Here is a 23,046-nt window from a genome sequence, read left to right on the forward strand (position 1 = left end):
GTGTCACACAAAAGTTAAATCAATGGATTGTTTTATGTGAATGAACTCTAGTTTACATAATCCAGTACTCAGAAGTCTTGGAAAAATATATTTAGTATGTGTTTTATGGCCCTATTTCAGTTTCCTTATTTTTTTTCTAACCAAGTTTAAACTTGATTTTCTAAAAAATACAAACATGTACATACATGCTGCTCACATATTGTAGCAGAATTAGTGCTGAATACAGTGCAATGGCAGTTTTGCCACTAATATGCTGTAAGTAACCGAAATAAGAACAAATGTCAGTACATCTCCAGGATCCAAAAACATCTCAGACTTTGTGGGGTTTCAGGTATAAACTGACCTTAAAGCAAATCAACAAAACAAACAATATCAAAAGTCCTAGGCTTGAGTATTTCAGTAATTAAATGCAATGGCTTCACATATCAATTACAAGGCCTGTATAGATTGAACTGGGTGTGTGAACAGGGTAAACAAAAATCTCTAGGGTTGTGTGTCCCTCCAGGTCTGAGCTTTACACCCCTCAGTTAAATCACAGTTTGTATGGAATTTTGTACTATAAGAACTGTGGCTAAATCGTATTCAAAGCATTTTAAATGAACTATGAAAGGGCACTAGGCACTCAGGGATGGTCTATATCGAGGTGTTTCTTATGCCAAAACGGCTAATTTAGGCTGTTGAATGCTAATGATTGTCTGCAAGCTATCATTAGAATAAGGATGCTGACTACTATCGAGTCTCTCACTGTGACCATGACTCAATTAGAGAATAAATGTGAGGATTTGGAGTCGAGGTCACGGTAGGGCTGGACGATATGGCCAAAATGTATATCACGATATATTTCTTAATTTCAGTCGATACGATATAATTCCGATATCGATATGAACAATATAAATCCTCAGAAAAACTGCCAAGGGCGCCCACAACAGATGTCTGTACCTTCAAACTTCTGTAAACTTCTCCTCCTATAAAACTATATAATAATTTAGAAATAAAAATGGCATAAATAAATGAACGTTCACCTTTTATTTGAATTTAACCTTCATACAAACAAGAAATGTGAAATCACCGTCAAATAAACATAAAACTCTCACCTTTGTAATATTAATATCTTTCACTTTAAACTACAACATAGGCTGATTATTTTATTCTTATAGACTGAAATTAAAGTCAGGATAAAAAAAAATATGAGAAATGCTCAGAGTTGCTGAAGAAAACAGAAAGTGTGAGCAATAACAACTACACATGTTGCTGGGGCAGGCACATTGTTGGGGCTTGATGACACCCTATGACAGGCTCTAGAGGTTTCTGGCAAGAAATACAAGCTGGTCTACATTATCTGGCTTCAAAGATGCCCTTTTACATGTGGCAATATTGCCACCTGTACTAAAAACCCTCTCAGAGGGGGAGCTTGTGGCGTGAATACACAAGTAATGTTTTGCCAGTTGGCTTACTCTGGGGAAGTTCTTATGAGGGACTTTCCACCAATCCAGAGGATTTGAGTCATTGTCAGCATCTGGAGACAGAAGGTAGTTGCTGAGCTCCCTCTCAACTGCCTGCTGTACACTCAAGCCTTCTGTGTTGGTACTGGTGGACCTGTTTGAAAAAAAGCTAGCCAGAGACCGCTTTGTTTTCTTGGCTGGTGTCACTGCTGCAGAAGCATCTCCCATGGCTTCTTCTCTGGACTCCTCTTCCCTTACCACAACAGCTCTCTCTCCCTTCAGCATCTCCAACACAGCTTTCTCTTTTGATGTATTCTCTCTTCTCCTCCTGAGTGTACTGAAGCTTGAATTTTGGGTCAACGAGGCATGCCATGTCAAGTAGATCATCCGTGGCTGGGTCATCATACTTTTCATTCAGGTATCCCATCACTGTTGTCTTTATGGTCCTGGTGAGGTCTGTGTCATCCTCTGCTTCCTTCAAGATGGAGGTGTTGAAGAGATGCATCACTGGTTTTAGGAATGACACACTGACATAGGACTCACCGGACAAGGCATCGGTGAATTCAAGGAGCGGGCTTAGAGCGGCATCTATAGACTCTAAAACGTCCACATCTTGCCAAGTAGGAACTAGCGACCTGGTCTTCTTGTCTTTTGAGAGGACCTCTGTGATGGCCCTTTTCTGCTCCAGAACCCGCCTCACCATTTGTTGACGGGAGCCCCATCTTGTTGGGGTTTCACTGATGAGCTTGTGCTGTGGCAAGTGATACTCCTCCTGAGCAGCTGCAAGGTCCCGTTTCTTCTTCCAGGAGTAGGAGAAGGCAGCCACCACCTTTTTACAGACCCCAACTGCTCTGTCCACTCGCTTGTCTTGGTGAACTTTCTCTGTACACAGAGAGAGAAAAAAAATATTGCAATATATAGTTCTCATTTGTATTTTAACTACAAAATTTGATTTATTTATATTATTCTTACAGCAAAATCACAATTCTTCTGCTTATGTACATTTTGTTGTTTTTATTTCACACCTGATTTGGCGAAGTAAACATCTGTTTCCATGCCAGTAAAACACCTTTGAATCTTATTAATATAACTGCTGTATGTATAAATCCATACAAATATGTATGTCTTAATTAAAGAATAAATGAATAGCCTATTCAGTCACTTAAACTGGGGGAATGAAATCACATGAAATCATAGCCTACACAACACAGAGCACCTCAACTCAAGTGTTTTAATTATCAAATCAAATGCACATTATAACACATGCTCAATGAACGTCTTATGACATGGCATGCAAAAACCACATAGCAAGCATAAAATTGTGTGAACACAAACATACTATAAACAAATATAAAGAATATAAAAATAGCTATTAGGACATTCAAGCACTAATAAGCTACATTTAGGTTAGGCCTATTTTGTGTTAAGCATATCGCCTATTTGTTACTGCAATGATCGTAGTAATGCCATAAGCAAAATAACATAACATAATACTCAAATGTATATTAACTGTGTATAACTTACCAATAGCGGAGTTCAGTCGGTGCCCGAAGCATTGTAGCCTTGTCCATCTGTTCAACTCAGCGGCTTTGATGATATTGGTCCCGCTATCTGTGGTGATGCAGACCTGGCGCTCCTCGCTGAGTCCCCAGGAGGTGAGCGCGTCTGTAAGTCCGGCTGCAATTGCTTTGCCCATGTGATCCTCGGGAAAGTAAACCGTCTGGAGGCATAAGCTGACAAGCTTCCAATCTTGGTCAATAAAGTGGACCGTCAGGCTCAAGTATGGTTCCGAGGTTCGGCTTGACCACAGGTCAGCTGTGATCGCAAAATATGACCCTGACTTCAGTTGCTCCTGCACCCTTTCCCTAACTTCACCGTAAAGTGTAGGTATAGCTGTGCGGGAAAAATATTTCCGGCCAGGGAGCTTGTATCTGGGGTCGATGACGGACATCATTTTCCTGAAGCCCACATTTTCTACCGTACTAAACGGCATCATGTCCTTAGCCAAAAAGTTTGTGACAGCCTTAGTAATGTCTTTATAACGTTTAGACTGTTTGTCATGAGGCATGAATGCAGCGATCCGCGTTTGCTGCATCGGTTTCTCTTTTGACACAGCTGGTGATGGGGATGTGGGTTGCGGTGATATTTCAGAGACAGGTTGGCTTAAACCTTTATGATGCCTCATCTTCTGACTCTCAGAATATTCTATCGGGTGGAACTGCTTCAGATGGTGGAACAGATTTGATGTGTTCCCGCTGCTAGTCGGCACCACTCTCCGACACATTTTGCAGCGCACTGAAACCTGAAGTTTATCAGAGCTTAGATAGCCAAACCACTTTCATACCACTGAATTAGTCTTTCCTCTCTTATCGACTATTTCATCTGCTTTCTCTTCACTTGTGGAAGCTCGCTCAGTCGCATTTGTATTGGGGTACTCATTTTATAGCTAAAACTTGCCGTGTTTTAGCTTAGCTTAACACTGCCGAGCACTGGCTGCGTGCCTGTGGTTTACGTCATCACGCACGTAGCTAATTGTGTTCTGCTCATTCTCCTCGGCTTGAATACAACAAACTGACTCCTGCGCCCTGAACGTCAGTCAGTGACAAATGTTTTAATGTATATCGAAATATCGGAAATGTGTTTAAAAATCATATCACCGTTATTGAAAAAATTTATATCGCGATATATATTGATATTGAATTATTGTCCAGGCCTAGGTCACGGTGTAATAACGTTAGGATAGTCGGAGTTCCAGAAGGCGCTGACACCTGTACAGCTGCTGCTGTAGCAGCCTTGTTAAAAGAGGCGTTTGGTCTGGAGAAGGAGCCGGTTTTGGACCGGTCCCACCAGACCCTTCAGCCGAAGCCCAAGCCTGGTGAACGACCACGAGCTATTGTGTACAGATTCCACTATCACAGTGACTGTGTTGACATTTTACGCCGTGCGAGAGAGATCCAGCGGATTAAAGTGTGGGATTTTACCATCTCCGTTTTCCCTGACTACAAAGCAAAGATAGCCCGGGCCCGCGCTGCATTTAACGTGGTTCGGCATCAACTTCGTGATATTGAGGGCGCTCGCTATGGAATACTTTACCCAGCTCGGCTTCGCATTACATATAACGGTGTTCAGAAGGACTTTATTTCAGAGGAGGAAGCAGGAGACTATGTTAAACTCTTGATATCGGGGTGGACTGCATCACCGACACAGCGGCGTCTTTTTTGTCAACGACAGTTCAAGTCAATCAAACCTATGGTTCATGTGAAGATTTTTTGTAGTTTTGGACAAATTTTTAATGTACTGGAAATTCGATCATGGCGGACTTTATGGGTCCCAATGGCTTTTTTGTTCCCCGTGAGAAATAAGTCATGTACAATTTTCAGACATCTTGGATTCATGGAGCAGAGGGAAAAATCATGTAGATTTGGGGCCTGGCCATTCAGATCTTGAGTTATTGGACACTTTAGGGAGATAAGGAGAATAATAAGAAGAAGAGGCAGAATACTAAGAATAACAATAGGTTTCCACCTGATGGAGGAATCCTAATAATACAACATAAGAGAATCAAACTTGCATACCTGGTAGAGAAAACTACACAGAGCAGTTGTGCAGGAGATCTGTCTGCAAATCCCCCGAGTTCCTTGCCAACCCTCCTTAAATATCCAAACAGAGAAAACCTTGTGTACTTTAATCAATAAGAATTTGGGGAAGAATGTTTTTTTTCGACCTCTTGGAGTTTGACGTTATTTTGACAGACACCTTACATTCCAGACACACAGAAACCTCTTAAACGTAATCCACCAAATGATACTGTCTTTTGATCAATAAGATTAACAAAGCGACCTTCTATATCAGTCACACCCAGAGACCTCTAAGATTATGTCAAACATGAATGAACAGGAAACCCCTTACATTGCAGAATATAATAATTCTCTCAGTGAGGGGTGTTCATTCTCCAACCTGAAAACACCTGAGCTCTTAATCAGAAAAGTCCTTACATTTGCAGAACACAAGTCGCTCAGTGGGGTGTGTTCTTTTGACTTTTACCGGAAGTGATGAGGGTGCCAGCCTTAACACACTTACCTCGTTCCAATTAATCTTCTGTTTTTTAAACTCCACTCCACAGCTCGTCTTTTCACTTCTCTTCACTCTGCAGTCATGGCACATGTGTGGTAGAAATCACAGTAACCTAATTTGACATAATTTTCATATTTTTGAAATGAGAATTTTAGGGATTTGTATTTTTATTTTTTCCAAATCTGAAATCTTAGGGTTCCGATTTTTTTACAGCCTGAAATCTTATCCCTAGCAATTTCAAAACAAAAAAGGTAAAAGTGTACATTTACTAAATACACCACACAATTAAAATTAAAACAAACTATTTAGTATGACATGTATTTAATTAATATATAAAAAATTCATATTTAAATCCATTGGTCAGTTTCCAAGCTCCATACATTTCCAGGTTTTTTAAAAATATATGTTTATTACATGTTTGTTTTTGAATTTTATGATTAAATGCATCATCTGTGTCTCCTTGGAAGGGAAGGCCTGACTCACCTGTCTACACTAACCTGCAAGATTTAAAGATCAATCAGTCGTCTTTGCCTCCACTGCCTTCATCCTCCCCACTTACTACACACACAGACTCGGAGACTTACAAAGATGCAAATGGTAGGCACTTCTGCTACAACCGCACCATGCAGGAGCGTACATGGAAGCCCCCACAATTACGAGACAGCTTTGTGAAGAGGGAGGAGAAATATGTCACTGAAACCACAGAGACTGAGGTATTGTTAACACCAACCGCGCTTTTTCCCCCTCATGCCTATGTATGATTAGTATTGATCAGTTAACACTTACACATACCAAACACAGGGAACAGCATCATCACCTTTCCCCCCCCCATCATCTCTTCTGACCAATTCTGAGCATCCCACACCTGTCACAACTGCCCACACACTAGTGAAATGCATGATGGGGTAGAGACTTGCCTAAAAATAATTTTGTGACCAACTTGTCTTTCTCTGTGTCTTTAATTTTACACTATGCATGCATAGCACTCTAGTCAATGACCACTAGCACGGTTAGATACTGTAGCACACATGTTGTAGGTGATAAAACAAACTATTTATTTTTAAAGATCATTTGTCTCATCTGCACTTGCATCCTTTTTAATTTTCTTCTCTGACTGGGTGAAGACTGTTGCTGGAAGAGAAATGTTTCTGTGTATCAGGTAGCCAGTATGATTCATACCCCTAGAGGCTGGTCTGAGGAGCTGTGTGTATATTATACATACATACATATATATATATATATACACACACACACACACACACACACATATATATATATATATATATATATATATATATATATATATATATATATATATATATAAACATGCACACTCACACACAGTGCCCTCGACTAATATTGGCATAATTGACATATCTAATATTCCCATTGATATATATATATTTTTAAATTGTTCGTGTGTGTGTGTGTGTGTGTGTGTGTGTGTATATATATATATATATATATATATATATATATATATATATATATATACCTCCTTTCTACAGTGGAGCTGAATGTCTACTAATATGTCATGGAGAACTTGCTGTTCATTGTCCAAAATGACTGATAGTTGTTGTGTCCTCTTTTCCACCACCACCTTGAAACTGTCCAGAGAGCAGCCCAAGACTTGGCCAGCATCTCCAGTTCTAATGCTGCCTCCACAGCATACTACTGCAAAGAAAACTTCTCTGGCAACCACAGACTGGTAGATGATCTCTAACATCTTGCTGCAAATATTAAAGTACCTTAGCTTCCTCAGAAAGTAGTCTGCTCATCCTTTTCTTGTACACACCTTCTGAGATGACCTTCCAGTCCAGCTTGTTGTTGAGATGGACACCAAGGTATCTGTAGGTGTCAACCAGCTCAACGTCCTGACCCATGATGGTAATGGGGCTGGTTGTGGTCTGCTTCCTCCTGCAGTCCACCACCATCTCCTTGGTCTTGGCCACACTGAGGAGCAGATGGTTCATGCTACACTACTCCACAAAGTTGTTGACCAGGTCCCTTTACTCCTCTTCCTGTCCATCCCTTGCACACGATGATCACCAGCAAGTCATCAGAAAATTTCTGAAGATGGCAGAGATCTGACCTGTACTGAAAAGCTACGGTGTACATGGTAAAGAGAAAGGGGAGAGCACAGTGCCCTTTGCAGTGTATATATATATATGGCAAACTGCAGGGGATCCAGAGTAGTGATTCCTTTGAGGATGGCTAATTTGGGTAATTGGGAAGGTAGAGGTGTGAGTCCTCTGAAGAAGGCTGTGATTGGGGGGGTGAACGGTTCTGAGATGAGCAGGGAAGAATTGGTGTGGATGACAGGCTGGGAAAAGATGCTTGATCTTGGGGAGGAGTTGGGGAAGAAGAGTCGGAGTGAGGGAGTGAAGGAGATGTGGGAGGGTGTCGTGCTGAACTTATTGAAGAACAAACTCATCTTATTGGCACTTTCTAGATTGCTCCCCGCCGGTTGTAATTTTGCCTTGAAGCCAGTGATCTGCTTCATGCCAGCACACACCTCCTTTGTGTTCTGCTGAAGCCTATCTGCCAGCTTCCTTCTGTAGGCTTCTTTGTTTTCCCTCAGTCTCACCATTAACTCCTTCTGCACCCTCCTAATCTGTTCCTTGTCCATCTTCCTGAAAGTCTGCTTTTTTTTGTTCAGTAGTTCCTTCAGGTCCTGGGTAATCCAGGGTTGTTATTAGGAAAACACTGCACCCTCCTGACAGGAACTATAGTGTTTGTGCAGAAACTGATAATCTGTTATGCAGTCCGTCATGTTGTTAATGTCTTTCCCAGCTGGTTCACATATCACTTACCAGTCTGTAGTCTCAAAGCAGATCTTCAGAATCTCCTCTGCCTCTTGTGACTCTCATCTTATGCTATTCTTTTTCATAAACTGCCTTGCGACAATAGATGACCAGGTTGTGGTCAGACCTTCCCAGTGGAGGCAGAGAAGAGGAAGTATATGCCCCCTTCACACTTGCATACAGGAGATCCAGTGTTCTGTTGTGAAAAAAAAATCACACTGCACTCCTGATACTCCCTCTGCATCCCGATCAGTGCATTGAGCTCATCCATTTTATTTCCAAGAGACCGAACGTGATGATGGAGGGAATGAAGGGCTTGTACTGTCTCCTCTTCGCCTTTGATTTGGATTCAGCTCTGCAGCCTCTGTATGGTCTCAGCAGTTCTTTAGGAATGTTGAACCACATTCCGGAGTGCAGCGCAGATCTTTGTAGCACTAGCAGCTAGCTGATCGTGTGTGTACATGAAGCGACCTGCTCTCTCCACGTGGTTCTCCATTCCTAGTATAGAGTGCATGATGTATAAAAAAAAAACTAATATATATAAACAGACTAAAACTTGGAAGTAAGAAAAAGACGAGCTAAAGAAATCGGATACCATGTCTTCAGGTTTTTCCAATGGGACAACCTGGGACAACTAAGAACAAAAATCTGAGGCTATCATGACGTGGCACAGACTCACCCAAACTGGACAGTTGTAAATTGGAAAAAGACCAGGCGATATTTTTTTCTAATCTTCAACTGTTTAATTTGGGTGAGCATGTGCCCATGATAGCATCAGTTTCTTGTTCTTGGCTGACAGGAGTGAAACCCAATCTGGTCTTCTGCTTTTGTAGACTATCTACCTCAAGGTTCAATGTTTTGTGCATGCTGAAATGATTTTCTGCTCACCATGTTTGTAAAGAGTGATTATAAGAGTTACTGTATCCTTCCTGGTAGCTCAAACCAATCAGGCTGTTTTGCTCTGACTGCTCTTATCAAAAAGGTGCTTCCACTCACAGAACTGTTACTCACTCAGTGTTTTTTGTTTTTTGCACCATTCTGTGTAAACTCAAGAGACTGTTGTGTTTGGGAAAATCCCAGCAGATCAGCAATTTCTGAAATACTCATACCAGCTCATCTGATACCATCAACCATGCAATGCTTACAGTCACAATTCATACAATTTACAGTCACAGAGATCATGTTTTTTCCCCCATTCCAATGTTTGCTGTGAAAATTAACTGAAGCACTTGACCTCTGTCTGTATAATTTTATGCATTTTTCTGCTGCCATATTATTGGCTGATTGGACAGCTGTATAAATGTGCAGGTGTACAGGTGTTCCTATTAACGTGGAGGGTGGGTGTATATTTACTTCATGTTAATGAACTCACCTTAGTGAATATTAATGAAATATTCTTAATTTACTAGTTAATAAGGAAGAGTTCAAAACACTTGTAAATCATTCCAGATTAATGTCTATTGACTTGTCTCCCGTTTTATTTGAGAGAAAACAAATACTGCACTTTTTGTGTATTTTTGAGTGATAACTTATTTACGTGCAATTGCAATTACATGCAAATGTCAGCCTTACATTTAAAAAATATAGTTCTTAACAAAAGAACAAAACCCTTTTTAAATTGTCCATTTAGGTAGGTATTTTACTGCATTAATGTGCTATAGTAGAAATTTTAAGGAAATTGCCATGTTTATCCACCACATATGAGGTGTGCACGAATACTAAAATGACATTTTCAACCAGCCATATTTCATGTTTTCAAAAGAGGGTTCAAAAACCTCTTTTTTTAAACTTTATATTAACAATAAGCATTTTGCAGAAAGATGGACAAATGTCTGAGAAATAAATATACTCAACAGTGCTGTGTGTGTGAGTGCCTTTTGAATTTGTAATGGCTATATTTAGGAAGTCACAACGCTTCATTGCTGTGTCACGTCCATAACGTTTTCAAGGTTAAGTTTATATCATATACTAATAATTACTATGGTCTGCACTTATATAGCACTTTTATCCAAAGCGCTTTACACTGTGTCTCATTCACCCATTCACACACACACTCACACACCAGTGGTAGCAGAGCTGCCATGCAAGGCGCTAACTTGCCATCTTTCTGTACAAAACCTTCTTTCTGTACAAAACTTTCTGTACAAAGCCAAATTATGTCCATGTTAATTATGATCAACAACTCATCTCCCTTCTTTGCTCTGAACAGCCATAATAATGCGTTATGAACGAGACTGTTACAGACGCTTCATATTAAATTATATGCATGTCACCGGTGCATGTTTGTTTACCATGATGCTGCTGTTAGATGACTGACTTATACAGGGCTCGAAATTAACTTTTTTTCTTGGCAGCACTGGTTCTCCTAACTCTTTAAAGTTAGGTGTGAAACAGGCTTTAAAGGGTCATGAAACCTCCCTCTTTCAGCTCAAGTCTACCTCTGAATGTTTTTGAAAAATGCAGCTTAAATGGGCGTGGATAGCTGTGGGAAGAAGGGAGGGGGAGTGGGCGTGGCAGGGAAAGGCCGGGGAGGAAGAGGGGGTGAACCTTAAGACTGTAAACACAATAAACTTGGATAGTGACAAAGTTTGCAGATGTGGCAGAGGACTTCTCTCCTCCTGAATCCGCAGGGCTAAATGGAGACACAATAGATAGAAGTGCAGGTCCTCTGCCCTATCTCTTTGAACCATTAACCCCTGGCGTGACTATGGAGGAAAACATCAAACAAAACCTGAGGCAGCGCAGATGGGAGGAGTGTTGGAATGGTACTCGAGCTAATAGGCTCGAGCTTTTCACGAATAAAAAGGCGAAGGCTCTTCCCTTCAAGACGGACTCTCGTTGCATAATTTTACATACGATGGCCAGCGGGGCTTTAATATTATATTATATATTGTATGTACAGTTTTATAATGTTTTATGTTGTTTTCCTCGAGCCGGAGGCAGCGCGGATGCGAGAATGTCGGAATGGTAGCTAGCTAATTGGCTCAAGCTTTTCACGAATAAAAGGGAAAAGGCTCTTCCTTTCAACGCGGACTCTCGCTGTATAGTTTTGCACGTGACCGTCTGCGGTGTTTGAAGCAGTTTAATTAGCGCAAAAGGCAAGTAAATCTGTCAGTTAAAAATTAGACATGCCTCATTTGAAGGGATGGAAAAGTCCTCAGGACTTGTTACCGCATCATTGTGTAGATGCAAACTGCTTTCATGAGCAAGTCTGAAGTCCACCTTTCTCCAATTCTCATAGCTCTCCCAAATAAACACACTTGAACTCTTACACCATTGAAACAAACACTTGCGACCGATTTGAACACCTCTCTCATCTACTACATGTGTAAGAAAGCACCACATGCTCTCATGAATAATTAAGAGACAACATCTACTCATAGGATAAGAACATGCAGTCTTATGAATAATTATGAGACACCGACACGTCATCCAAGTATTATAGTACATTGCCACATCACTGCCTGTCACAGGATGAGATTTTAAACCTGGAAGATGAAAATAGCGGAATAAAGCTCAAAATTAACCAGTTTTCTCCTACAATTAAACTTAATGGATGCTAAGATTGTCTTTTATGATGTGCAATAAGAACACCTCTGTTAAAATCTCAGAAAAAGTAGTATAGTGTTTCATGATGCTTTAAGCCTACTTTTCCGTTGGTGGATCCATGCTCAAAACATAATTGCCATCACCAACTTTAGGCGGATTACAAAAGAAATGTGTTCTGTGTTCTTTTCGTCCTCTCTTCAGCGCGCTGGATAGCTCCCTGTCACGTGACAATGGAGGGCAGTATAAGGGAGTGATTGGCAGCTAATAGTGACCAATCTAAACTCTGCGTTAAAGTTGAGAGTGTAAAGATGAAGGTTAATTGGTTATGTAACGTTGGATAGAACGGTGGACCGGTCACTGTATCAGCTCATAGCAGGCACATACTGTGCAGTAATTAGCAAAGGTTTTTAGAGAAATGAAACCGGTCGCACCACAACAGTTTTTTGCACTCGCACAAATGTTCAAATATATTTTGAGGTCACACAGATTAAATTTCGGGAGCATGTGCGACCAAAATGGTCACAATTTTGAGCCTTTCTATATTACTACAATCTGTTTCTGGCTTACTGTTTATCGGAACATTTTAGAAATTTTTATTAATTTATTTATTATAGTAACATTTTAGAAATTAAATTCTAAAAACGAAAACACCATGGGGATTTACATGGACCGCTACAATGTTATCGTTCTTATAGTATTTGAATAAATCTAAGTGTGTGTGAGAGAGAGACAGAGAGAGAGAGCGAGAGAGATGAATAGGAGTGCACATACAGTATAGTTTGTTACTCAGCTGATCGGTTACCCCCTACCTTAAAGGACACACCTCTCGTGATGATGTTTTTCCTATCTGTTTGACAGATTGCTTCTTTTTTACTCCTCTAGGTAGAATCTAAATGACAGCCATTATTAGACATGGTTAAAACATAACTACTGAAATCGTTAATACTTGCCAACGGCATTAGATGGACTGTTAATCATCCGGGGCTGAGCCCAGATTCTTCTCCATCAAAAGACCTTTAAAAATGTGTACTTCTGAATAAAATAGACTGAAAATCCATGCATGTATTTTCTTGCATGTAAGGGCTAATTTCATGTGGAACCTCCCATCCCAGATTTTTTGTCTTTTGTGTTTGTACTTTTTTTTAAATTACTTTTCATAACTTTTATGATTTTATAAAACTATATAACGGACAGGTATGGAACATGAATGATCAAAAATGTTTCTGAACACTATAACTACTTTGAACAAGAGAACTAGGCTGTAATAACGTGTACTATTTTACATGTACATGTTGCATTACATTCATCTTGCATTCTAAAAACATTCGCATATGAATGATATAAATTGGGACGAAGGGCACGTCTCGTTATCCATGACATTGTTAAATCTCAGCCTCTCACTGAACAGAGCAGCCACAGAGAGAGGTGTGAGTGCAGCGGGAAAGCAAGACCTTGCTCTTGCAGGACAGTACTGGCCACATTTGGAAAGGTTTGTCGCTAAAGGGGTCTGAAAAGTCGCTGGCTTGGCAACACTGGTCTGCACTGACAGCTAGATAAAAGGTAGGCTAAGCTCCGCCTTTCCCCAGCAAAAAGAAAATGCAGAGGGAGTAGGAATGCAGAGTTTTTCCATTAATGCACATTCGATTTGAAAATCAATAAAATACACTGAGTACCCAAATGATGCCCCGTCTATGTTTTTTCTCTTGAAAACACCTGTATGTAAAACACCAAATTGGGCCCAATTTGTACATTTTCACTTAGAGGTGTACTCACTTTTGTTGCCTGTGGTTTAGACATTAATGGCTGTGTGTTGAGTTATTTTGAGGGGACAGCAAATTTACACTGTTACACAAGCTGTACACTCACTACTTTATGTTGTAGAAAAGTGCCATTTCTTCAGTGTTGTCACATTAAAAGATATAATCAAATATCTACAAAAATATGAGGGGTGTACTCACTTTTGTGAGATACTGTGTGTGTATGTGTGTGTGTGTATGTATATATATATATATATATATATATATATATATATATATATATATATATATATATATATATATATATATATATATATATGTGTGTGTGTGTGTGTGTGTGTGTGAACGCAGGCTTAAATAATGCATAATCAGAGTCTCAGAGGTCAAAATTTGGTGGTTTAAATACCCACTAGACATCTCTTAATGTTTTTAAAACATATACTTTTCCATAGACAGGACCATAACGGTGAGATTTCACATCTGTAACAATGGGTTTTTCCTCATAAATGTGAAAATATTTTATCTTCTATGGAGAGCCAATGTTAAAATCCAGTACTTGTATGTAAAATGTGTTTAGTAGGTTTTGTAATACAGTGTAAATGTCACTGGATATTGTAGCGGTGTAATATTGAGCAGGGACAATAAAATCTTATACTTAGTACCCCTCACCCTGTGTTTTTAATCATTGACATACATGACAAATTGCTCAGTATTTATATAAGGAGATTATTTATTTAGCATTTATTTATTGAGGCTCCAGTGTCAGTGCATTAACAGTCAACTTCAAAGGTGTTCTTTTAATTTTTTGCATGGGAAAAATCTTTCAGAAAGACAGAGTGGGGAGAAGTGATGGGTAATAGTTTGTTTGCAGTTGTTATAACAAGCACTATAATTTTTACATTCTATTCTTTAGGTAATACTGCTAAATGTATAACTTGTGTAACGTAGTCACTTTCAAGTAGTGTTGTCTGTCACTAATGAATGCATTTAATTCATGTTCTTGAGTATACATGTTTTATTTGGACATCTACTGTTTGAGTGGCTATAAATTGTTTAGTTCTTGGTATATACAATGTGTGTATATGTGTTAATTCTGATTTAGTTCAGTCTGTCTCTTGCAGGGGAGTGGAAATATGGCTAAAACATGCAGTTTGGACCGAAGACAGCCCGCTCCCATTGTGACAAAATGGAGGCATAGTACATGTTTGTTGGAGACTAACAATAAGGTGTGTGTGTCATATATATATATATATATTATTATTTTTTTCTTTTTTCGATTAATCGGATGGGGGAGCAGGCAAACTTTCTTGTTTATTTAAAATAAAATCCACAAACTGAGTGTTACAAATATATAATCAGACTAAAACTTTACACAACTGTTTATCCAATTATATAAGACTGAAAATAACCCAATACACACAGACACACACCAGAATATATATTATTAATTTATTACTTACTATATATATATATACACACATACTTACTTGGCGGAGCATCGTCCTCAGTGGAGCAGGAATGCGGCATGTCGTCCTCCATTTACTCTGCAGGCTGAACTTGGTTGGCTGTGTCAACAGACTCAGGCATGAGCAGAACTTGGTTATCCGTGTCAACAAACTCTGGCGCGAGTATAGCTTGGTTGGTCATGATGTTGGTTTCAGGCATAAGGAGAACTTGGTTGGTTGTATCAACAGACTCTGGCGTGAGCATAACTTGGTTGGTCGGGACATTGACTTCACGTGTGAGAAGAACCTGGTTGATCATGACGTCGACTTCAGGTGTGAGCAGAACCTGGTTGGTTGTGACGTCAGTTTCATGCATGAGGAGAACTTGGTTGGTCGTGTCAATAGACTCTGGCGTGAGCATAACTTGGTTGGTCATGTTGTCGGTTTCCGGCATAAGGAGAACTTGGTTGGTCATGACGTTGACTTCAGGCGTGAGGAGTAGTTGGCTGGTCATGTCAGCAGACTCTGGTGTGAGCATAACTTTGTTGGTTGGGCCATTGGTTTCAAGCGTGAGCAGAACCTGGTTGGTCATGATGTCGCCTCGTCGACCTCCGACAATAACTTGGCGTGGGAGGTTGCCTCGTCGACCTCATACAGGAAAGTGTCTTGGGAGGTCGCCTCATCGACCTCAAACAGGAAACTGCCTTGAGAGGCCGTCTCTTCTACCTCAGACAGGGATCTGGCTTGAGAGGCCGTCTCGTCGACCTCGGACAGGGACCTGGCTTGAGAGGCCGTGTCCTCAACCTCGGACAGGAACCTGGCTTGAGAGGCCGTCTCTTCGACCTCGGACAGGGGCTTGGCTGGAGAGGTCTTCTCATCGACCTCGAGCAGGAACCTGGCTTGGGAGGTCGCCTCATTGACCTCAGACATGAACTTGGCTGAAGAGGTCGTCTCTTCTACCTCAGACGGGAACTTTGCTTCGGAGGTCACTTCGTTGACTTCTAGCAGGAACTTGACTTTATGCTGGAGCTCTGGAGATGGGACAACCTCATGGGTCTCAGGCTGGAACTCTGGGGATGAGACCACCTCGTGGGTCTCAGGTTGGAACTCTGGGGAAGAGGTCGCCACGTTGACCTCCGGCTGGAGCTCGGCTGCTCAGACCACATAGTGGGGAGCAGGTCACCCTCTTTGCCTGCTCATAATAGGTGGTGAATGGCAAGTCAGGTTTATCTATGAGGCAGGCCTTCCCCAAACACTCCTCCAGGTTGGGGGCGTACTCTAGACTCCCAAACTTGTTTATTAATAGTCCCACAAACTGAATTACATTGTACAAACCCTTGGAATCTGTACAGGCCAGCCGCGCCGCCCACTGGTGGGCTTGGCCAACAAGCCGGGAGAGTATGAACCCTAGCCACTGCTTCTGGTCAGGCTTGGGGTGTGCCAGATTCAAAAAATGCGATTGGCAGTCAAAGAGAAAATACTCAGGATAGCCAAAAAAATCCATCGTATGGCTCTGAGAGATCCATGGCAACCCATTGAGGAAGCTTGACAGAGTTGAGTCTTTGTAGGGTGCCGATCATCTGGAGTGTTTTGTGCTGGTCAGACCAATGCAATAAGACTGTTCTGGTCACGCAGACGTGGTAATGTTTCACTCAAACACAGACAAGAAAATAGATGATTGCACGGATTCTGTTTTAGGATTCTCCAGGATCTGTGTAGTGGATGCTAGAACTACTGCTTTTGTCTAGGGGAATGGAGAAGAATACAAAAATCCAGTTATACTGACCCCTCCAAAAGTGTTGGAACAGCAAGGCCAATTCCATTGTTTTCACTATACATTGAAGACACTTGGGTTTGCGATCAAAAGATGAATGAAACACTAGATAAGAATTTCAGCATTCAATTCCTCATATTTACATCTAGATGTGTTAAAACTTGGCACCTTTGTTTGAACCCTCCCATTTTTTCGAGTGATCAAAAATATTGGTACATGTGACTGGTGGGTGTTTCTCGTTACCTAGGTGTGTTCTGTTAGATTGATCATTTAAGCAGTTAATAGCTCTGAATTTCTACTCTTGGTTTGAGCCCTCGGTATTATGTGAATACTACATTTGTTGTTAAAAAAGATAAACCACCATGAAGAGCGGAGAGATATTTATGGGACAAAAGCAAGCCATTTTGAAGATTAGAAAAGAGGGAAAATGAATCAGTCATTGCACAAGCATTGGGCATAAAAACATCAGCAGTTGATGACAGAAACATTGTGAGAGTTGTGAAGAAAAACCCCAAAACAGTATTTAGTGGCATCACCAACAACCTCCACAGGGCAGGGGTGATGGTACCACAATTCACCGATCGAAGACTTGTAGAGGAACTGTAGAAATGTAGAGGCAGAAAATGTAGAGGCCTTACCACAACATGTAAACCACTCATCAGCATTAAGAATCAGAAGGCCAGATTGGAAGTCACAAAGAAATACAGGAATGAGCCAAGCTCTAGAACAAAGTGTTCTTAACTGATGAGACCACAATTAACTTCTACTAAAGTGATGGATGGACGAAAGTGTGGCAAAAGAAAAGATCTGCTCATGATCGGAAATGTACAAACACGTTGGAGGTAGTGGCATGGCAACTTCTGGAATGACCTCACTAATTTTTATTGATGCCATTGTAACTCGTGATGGTAGATGCAGAATTAATTCAGAAGTCTACAGATTCTGCCTGCTTTACAGAGAAATGCCACCAATTTAATTGAGCAGATCTTCATCATGCAGCAAGGTAATGACCCAAAAACCACTGCCAACAGAATGAAGGACTTCCTTAGGTGGGAAAAAAGTTAAAGGTTTTAGACTGGCTAAGTCAATTGAGAATGGATTTCACCTCCTGAAGAGGGGACTGAAGTTAGAGCCCCTTGTAAAACCTGGAAAAGCATCACAAAGGAAGAATGCAACATTTTGGTGATGTCAGGGGGTTGCCAGCTTGATACAGTTATTGCAAGAAAGGGATATGCAACAAAACATTAAGTGTTATTTAGTTTTATTTACTTTGAGACTATATGTAGCTCACTTATAAATTGGGTGGTCTGCCACCAAAGTTTTTTCAGCCACTTGGTGCAATAAAGGTTCCTCTTTAGGAACCTTCAAAATTCAGATTTGTCTGACCCTTCCTCCCCCAGACATCCTCATTCCATTAGTATAACATGTTCTATCACTTTTTCACTAAATTTTCTCAAAGCTGTTCCTCTTAAGTCATTCTGTCTTTTTGTTTCACTGAAGTTACTGAATAATTAGTAAACTACTAAATAAATGAATTTGGAAATAATACAGTGGGGGAAATAAGTTTTTCGGTAAATATATTTCCAATGAGGTTATTCACATGAAATTTTCACCAGACATCATTATTAACTTAGGAAATCCGTAAATATAAAGAATTCACAAGATTAAAGTCTAGAAATAAAGTTATGTGTAATAAAGTGCAATGACGCAGGAAAAAAGTATTGAACACACCAAGAAAAAGCAGTTCCCTTTCAAAGGGAACTTCGACGTTGCATTTAGCATAACAGTATGGGAACACCTTGCGCGCGTGACCGGTATCTGAAGCTTGTGTAAAATCATGCCTCTACTTATAGGCCTGCCATTATCAGGTGACGTGGCAATTAAGCGCGTCGCATGATATATTTATATCTCTCTATATTACTCTATATTTTCTCAAAATCTCTAAACTTTTCTATCCCTTTTTTTTTTTTTAGAAAAAAAAGGAAAAGAAAAGAGAGAGAAGTAGTGAGCGAGAAAGAATTCAAGTGTGTTACGGCTTGCTCCTGTTTCATCACGGGGAAAGGTGCACACTTTCCTCTCTGACTCCGAGGAGCCAGAAAGATGTGCTAAAAACTGAGAGCAGCATATAAAGAGCTGCTTGAAGTGATAACTAAGGCTGGATGAGCCTTTTTCTCCCCAGTGAAAGTAAATCCCTCACACTGCAGAAGCTCCCCTGTCTTCCAGAAGTGCATGACAAAATATCAGGCTTCTGGGGGAAAACCATGCATAAGCCATATTTATAACCCCACGATGTTGGATTATTCAGCCATTGTGGGGAATGAACGGCATGGCTATTTAGCTATGCTGAAGGTGGAGGAGGCGCTTGCGAGCTACCTCTCTCCATCGACGGCAGGTAATTGGGGGGCCGGCTTTGCATCGCAGACCACCGTATAAGGCTGCCGAGGCATTGGTCGGCAAGCCTATGCAGTAGTAGTCTTGCTTGTGGGTCACTGCAGACAATGACAGTGTTGCAGGCCTACCAAGCAGACCTGCTGAGTGAGCTCGACATATGGCGGCATTCAAAAAAGCCAGTTCCTTCCCTGTTGTCTCAAGCTCACATGGGCATCCACAAGTGGAGCCCGGGCCAGCACAAGTGCGAGGAAGACCCAGAAGGCGAGTATGGCAGCCCGCCAACCCCCGCAGACAGTGAGAGGAACCGGACGGCCACAGTCGCGTCTGCTACTAGGCCTGATCTGAGAATGGTCATAAAGGCCAAGCAGGCAAAGAAGAGCAGTCCTGAGGGGCCGTGGAGGGACGTATCAGGGGACATGAGGTTGTTAGGGCAGGTAGCCCCTGTAGGGCCTCCCCTAGCCTAGGCGGTCCCCAAGTTTTCAGTGTTCTCTGGTCAGCGAGTTGTCACAGGGCAACGAAAATTTGATGCTTTCCCTGCAATAGAATATGGAATAGTTAACGTCACTAAAAGAACATCAGGCAGCGTGGAAACTACTTCCAAATGTGTCTCCATGTTTTCTATCTACTGTAGAAAAGGGTTACCGGGTCCAGTTTATAGCTCGACCCCCCGCCCCCTGGTTCAGAGGTGTGCTCACCACAGTAGTCAGCACAAACCAGAGCCCGACGTTAGCGCAGGAAGTAAGTTCCCTTTTGGACAATAGGGCCATAGAACATGTACCCCGTTCCCTAAGGGACCTCCCTAGGTTTTCACAGCCATTATTTCCTGGTTCACAAAAAAGATGGGAGTATGTGGCCAATTTTAGATCTGCGTCATCTGAACCGTACTCTTCGGACATACAGGTTTAAGATGCTGGCACTCAAACTTATCGTGCCACAGATTCAGTTTGAGGACTGGTTTGTGGCGATAGATCTAAAAGGTGCATATTTCCACATAGAAATATCGCTAGCTTTATCCCTTCGCACCTTCACAAAGTGCATGGATGTTACTCTGGCTCCATTGTGACTTCAGGGCATCTGTGTACCAAACTACCTGGACGACTGGTTAATTCTAGCACGATCCAGGGAACTGGCGGTTCAACATCGAGATGTTGTTCTCGCCCACATGAAGGGCTTGGGGCTCAGGTTGAATCTCAGAAAATTATGCTTTCCCCAGTGCAGTGGACAACTTTTCTAGGGGTTATAAGGATTCTACTATGATGAGGGCGTGTCTATCCCCAACACGCGTAGGGTCAATCCTATCAACACTGAGAAAGATAAAGCTGGATCTTGGGAGACTATTGGCATTTATGGGCCTATTGCACAGGAGACCGTTCAGTGGTGGCTCAGAAGTTGGGGGTTTCATCCAAGGACAAAACCTCTGAGAATAATCAGTGTCACGTGGCGATGCCTACGTGCTCTGAGAATTTGAGTGTCCCCAGTTTCTAGCCGTGGGTCACACTCTAGGGGTGTCTCCTTAGCGCAAGACGGTAATGAGAGACACCTCCCTCATGGGCTGGAGCGCAGTCTTAGGCAGCTATCCAGCTCACGGTCTCTGGTGCGACCCTCATCTGGAGCAGGGTGGCTCCATCCACAAGTGGTGGAGTCCCTACTGCGAGGTTTGGCCAAGCGGGATGGCATGTGTTCACCTCCGAGGACACAACACATGGCCCGCTGTGGTTCACCTTCACTCCTCCTGCACAATTAGGGCTGGACGCCATGGTTCACATGTGGCCGAGGTGACATCTGTACGCTGTTCCCCCCCATCGCTCTGCTCCCACAAGTTCTAGTGAGAGTTCGCCAAGACAGTCTATGTCTACTGCTAGTAGCACCTTATTGGCCAGTTGGAATATGGTTCTGAGAGATAATATCCCTGCAAGATGGCACTCCTTGGGAGATTCCCATCCGCAGGGATCCACTGTAGACCCAGTGAACTGCACAATAGCTACAGTCCTGGAGTTCTTACAAGAGCGTTTCTCAGCGGGGTGGGCTCTTTCTACAATCAGGGTTTACTTGGGCGCCGTTTTGGCCAGCCATGCCCCTGTTGATGGAGCCTCTGTGGGGCAACATCCTCTAACTTCGAGGTTCATGCGTGGTGTCAGGTGGCTCAGGGCCATCTGCAGGCCGCGCATACTTTTCTGGGACCTTCTGTGGTCCTGGAAGGTCTGTCAGGTGCCCCATTTGAGCCCTTAGAGTATATCTTCTGTCTCAAGCTGGAGAGCTGATTTATCACCTTCGGCCAGAACTATGGAAACTGTGGGTCTGGCCCCTGAGGGGCACCAGCTCATAGATTCTTTTCTCACAACTGAGATTGTAGAGACCATGTTAAATGCTAGAGCACCATCCACAAGGAAATTGTATGCACTCAAGTGGCAGCTTTTTGTCTTGTGGTGTGAGGAACATCAGCTAGGCCCAGTGAACTGCGCAATAGCTACAGTCCTGGAGTTCTTACAAGAGCGTTTCTCAGCGGGGTGGGCTCCTTCTACAATCGGGGTTTACGTGGCCGCCGTTTCAGCCAGCCATGCCCCTGTTGATGGAGCCTCTGTGGGGCAACATCCTCTAACTTCGAGGTTCATGCGTGGTGTCAGACGGCTGAGGCCCATCTGCAGGCCGCGCATAACTTCCTGGGACCTTTCTGTGGTCTTGGAAGGTCTGTCAGGGGCCCCATTTGAGCCCTTAGAGTCAGCCTCTGAGAAGCTTCTGACTCTAAAGGTAGCTCTTGTGCTGGCCCTGACATCTCTCAATCGAGTTGGAGATCTACAAGCTCTCTCTGTTGCCCCTTCCTGCCTTGACTTTGCCCCTCGATTAGCCATGGCCTTCCTGTATACTTGGCCGGATTATATTCCTAAAGTGCCTACATTGGCTGCCCACCCTGTGGTGTTGCAGGCTTTCTGCCCTCCTCCGTTTCTCACATCGGAACAAGTGAGGATGCACCTGCTGTGTCCTGTAAGGGCTCTCTGTACTTGCGTCCACCGCTCCGGCCAGTGGCATAAGTCGGAGCAGCTGCTGGTCCGCTCTGGCGGTTACAGTAAAGGTGATGCTGTGTCAAAGCTTCGCATCTCGAATTGGAAAGTGGAAGCAATCTCTATGGCTTACGAGGCGCGCGGTCTTGCCATGCCTCTGGGCATAAGAGCTCATTCCACTAGGGCGCTTGCCTCCTCGAAGGCTTTGCCCAAAGGGGTATCCTTGCAGGATGTGTGTGCTGCTGCAGGGTGGTCTACGCCACACACATTCATTCATTATTAAAGCCTGGATATTCTTTCCACCACGGGCTCGAGTGTCTTGCAGTGACCCTCGGGCTTGGGTATTTTTGAACAGGCCCTACCCTCAGTATGACGGAGTGGGTATTCCCGTTCCCATACTGTTATGCTAAATGCAACGTCGAAGTTCCCTTTGAAAGGGAACATCGGGGTTACGCATGTAACCCTGTTCACTGAGAAGGGAACGAGACGTTGCATAGCACTGTTATACTAGGGAAGGCCTGTGAATTGCATCTTCGTTTCAGATAATAGAGGCTGGGGCGTGGTTCACAGATATAGATATCATGCGACGCGCTTAATTGCCACGTCACCTGATCATGGCAGGCCTATAAGTAGAGGCATGATTTTACACAAGCTTCAGATACCGGTGACGCGCGCAAGGCGTTCCCATACTGTTATCCTAAATGCAATGTCTCATTCCCTTCTCAGGGAACAGGGTAACCCCGACGTTCTCCAAGGTAAGACAAGGAACCAGCTGAAATCTGTAAGTAGTTAGAAAGTAATTATACCTCCT

The 23,046-nt window shown here is 42.4% G+C and overlaps 1 protein-coding gene across 9 annotated transcripts in view; it reads left to right on the forward strand.

Annotated features, from left to right (window-relative positions):
• The window catches only part of arhgap12a (Rho GTPase activating protein 12a), an 84,816-nt gene that overhangs the window by 30,584 nt on the left and 31,186 nt on the right, over nt 1–23,046 (forward strand). For 6 of the 9 annotated variants that reach the window (XM_047162682.2, XM_017495225.3, XM_053673762.1 and 3 more), the window contains exons 3-4: nt 5,984–6,229; nt 14,748–14,852. The exons of 1 other annotated variant lie outside the window; for it this stretch is intronic. In XM_047162682.2, coding sequence (XP_047018638.1) covers nt 5,984–6,229; nt 14,748–14,852 — 351 coding nt within the window. The remainder of the gene's footprint in view (nt 1–5,983; nt 6,230–14,747; nt 14,853–23,046) is intronic. 2 more of the 9 variants (XM_047162685.2, XM_047162687.2) reach the window with 2 other exon arrangements.

This window comes from Ictalurus punctatus, chromosome 20 (genome assembly GCF_001660625.3).
Source record: "Ictalurus punctatus breed USDA103 chromosome 20, Coco_2.0, whole genome shotgun sequence".
NCBI lineage: Eukaryota > Metazoa > Chordata > Actinopteri > Siluriformes > Ictaluridae > Ictalurus > Ictalurus punctatus.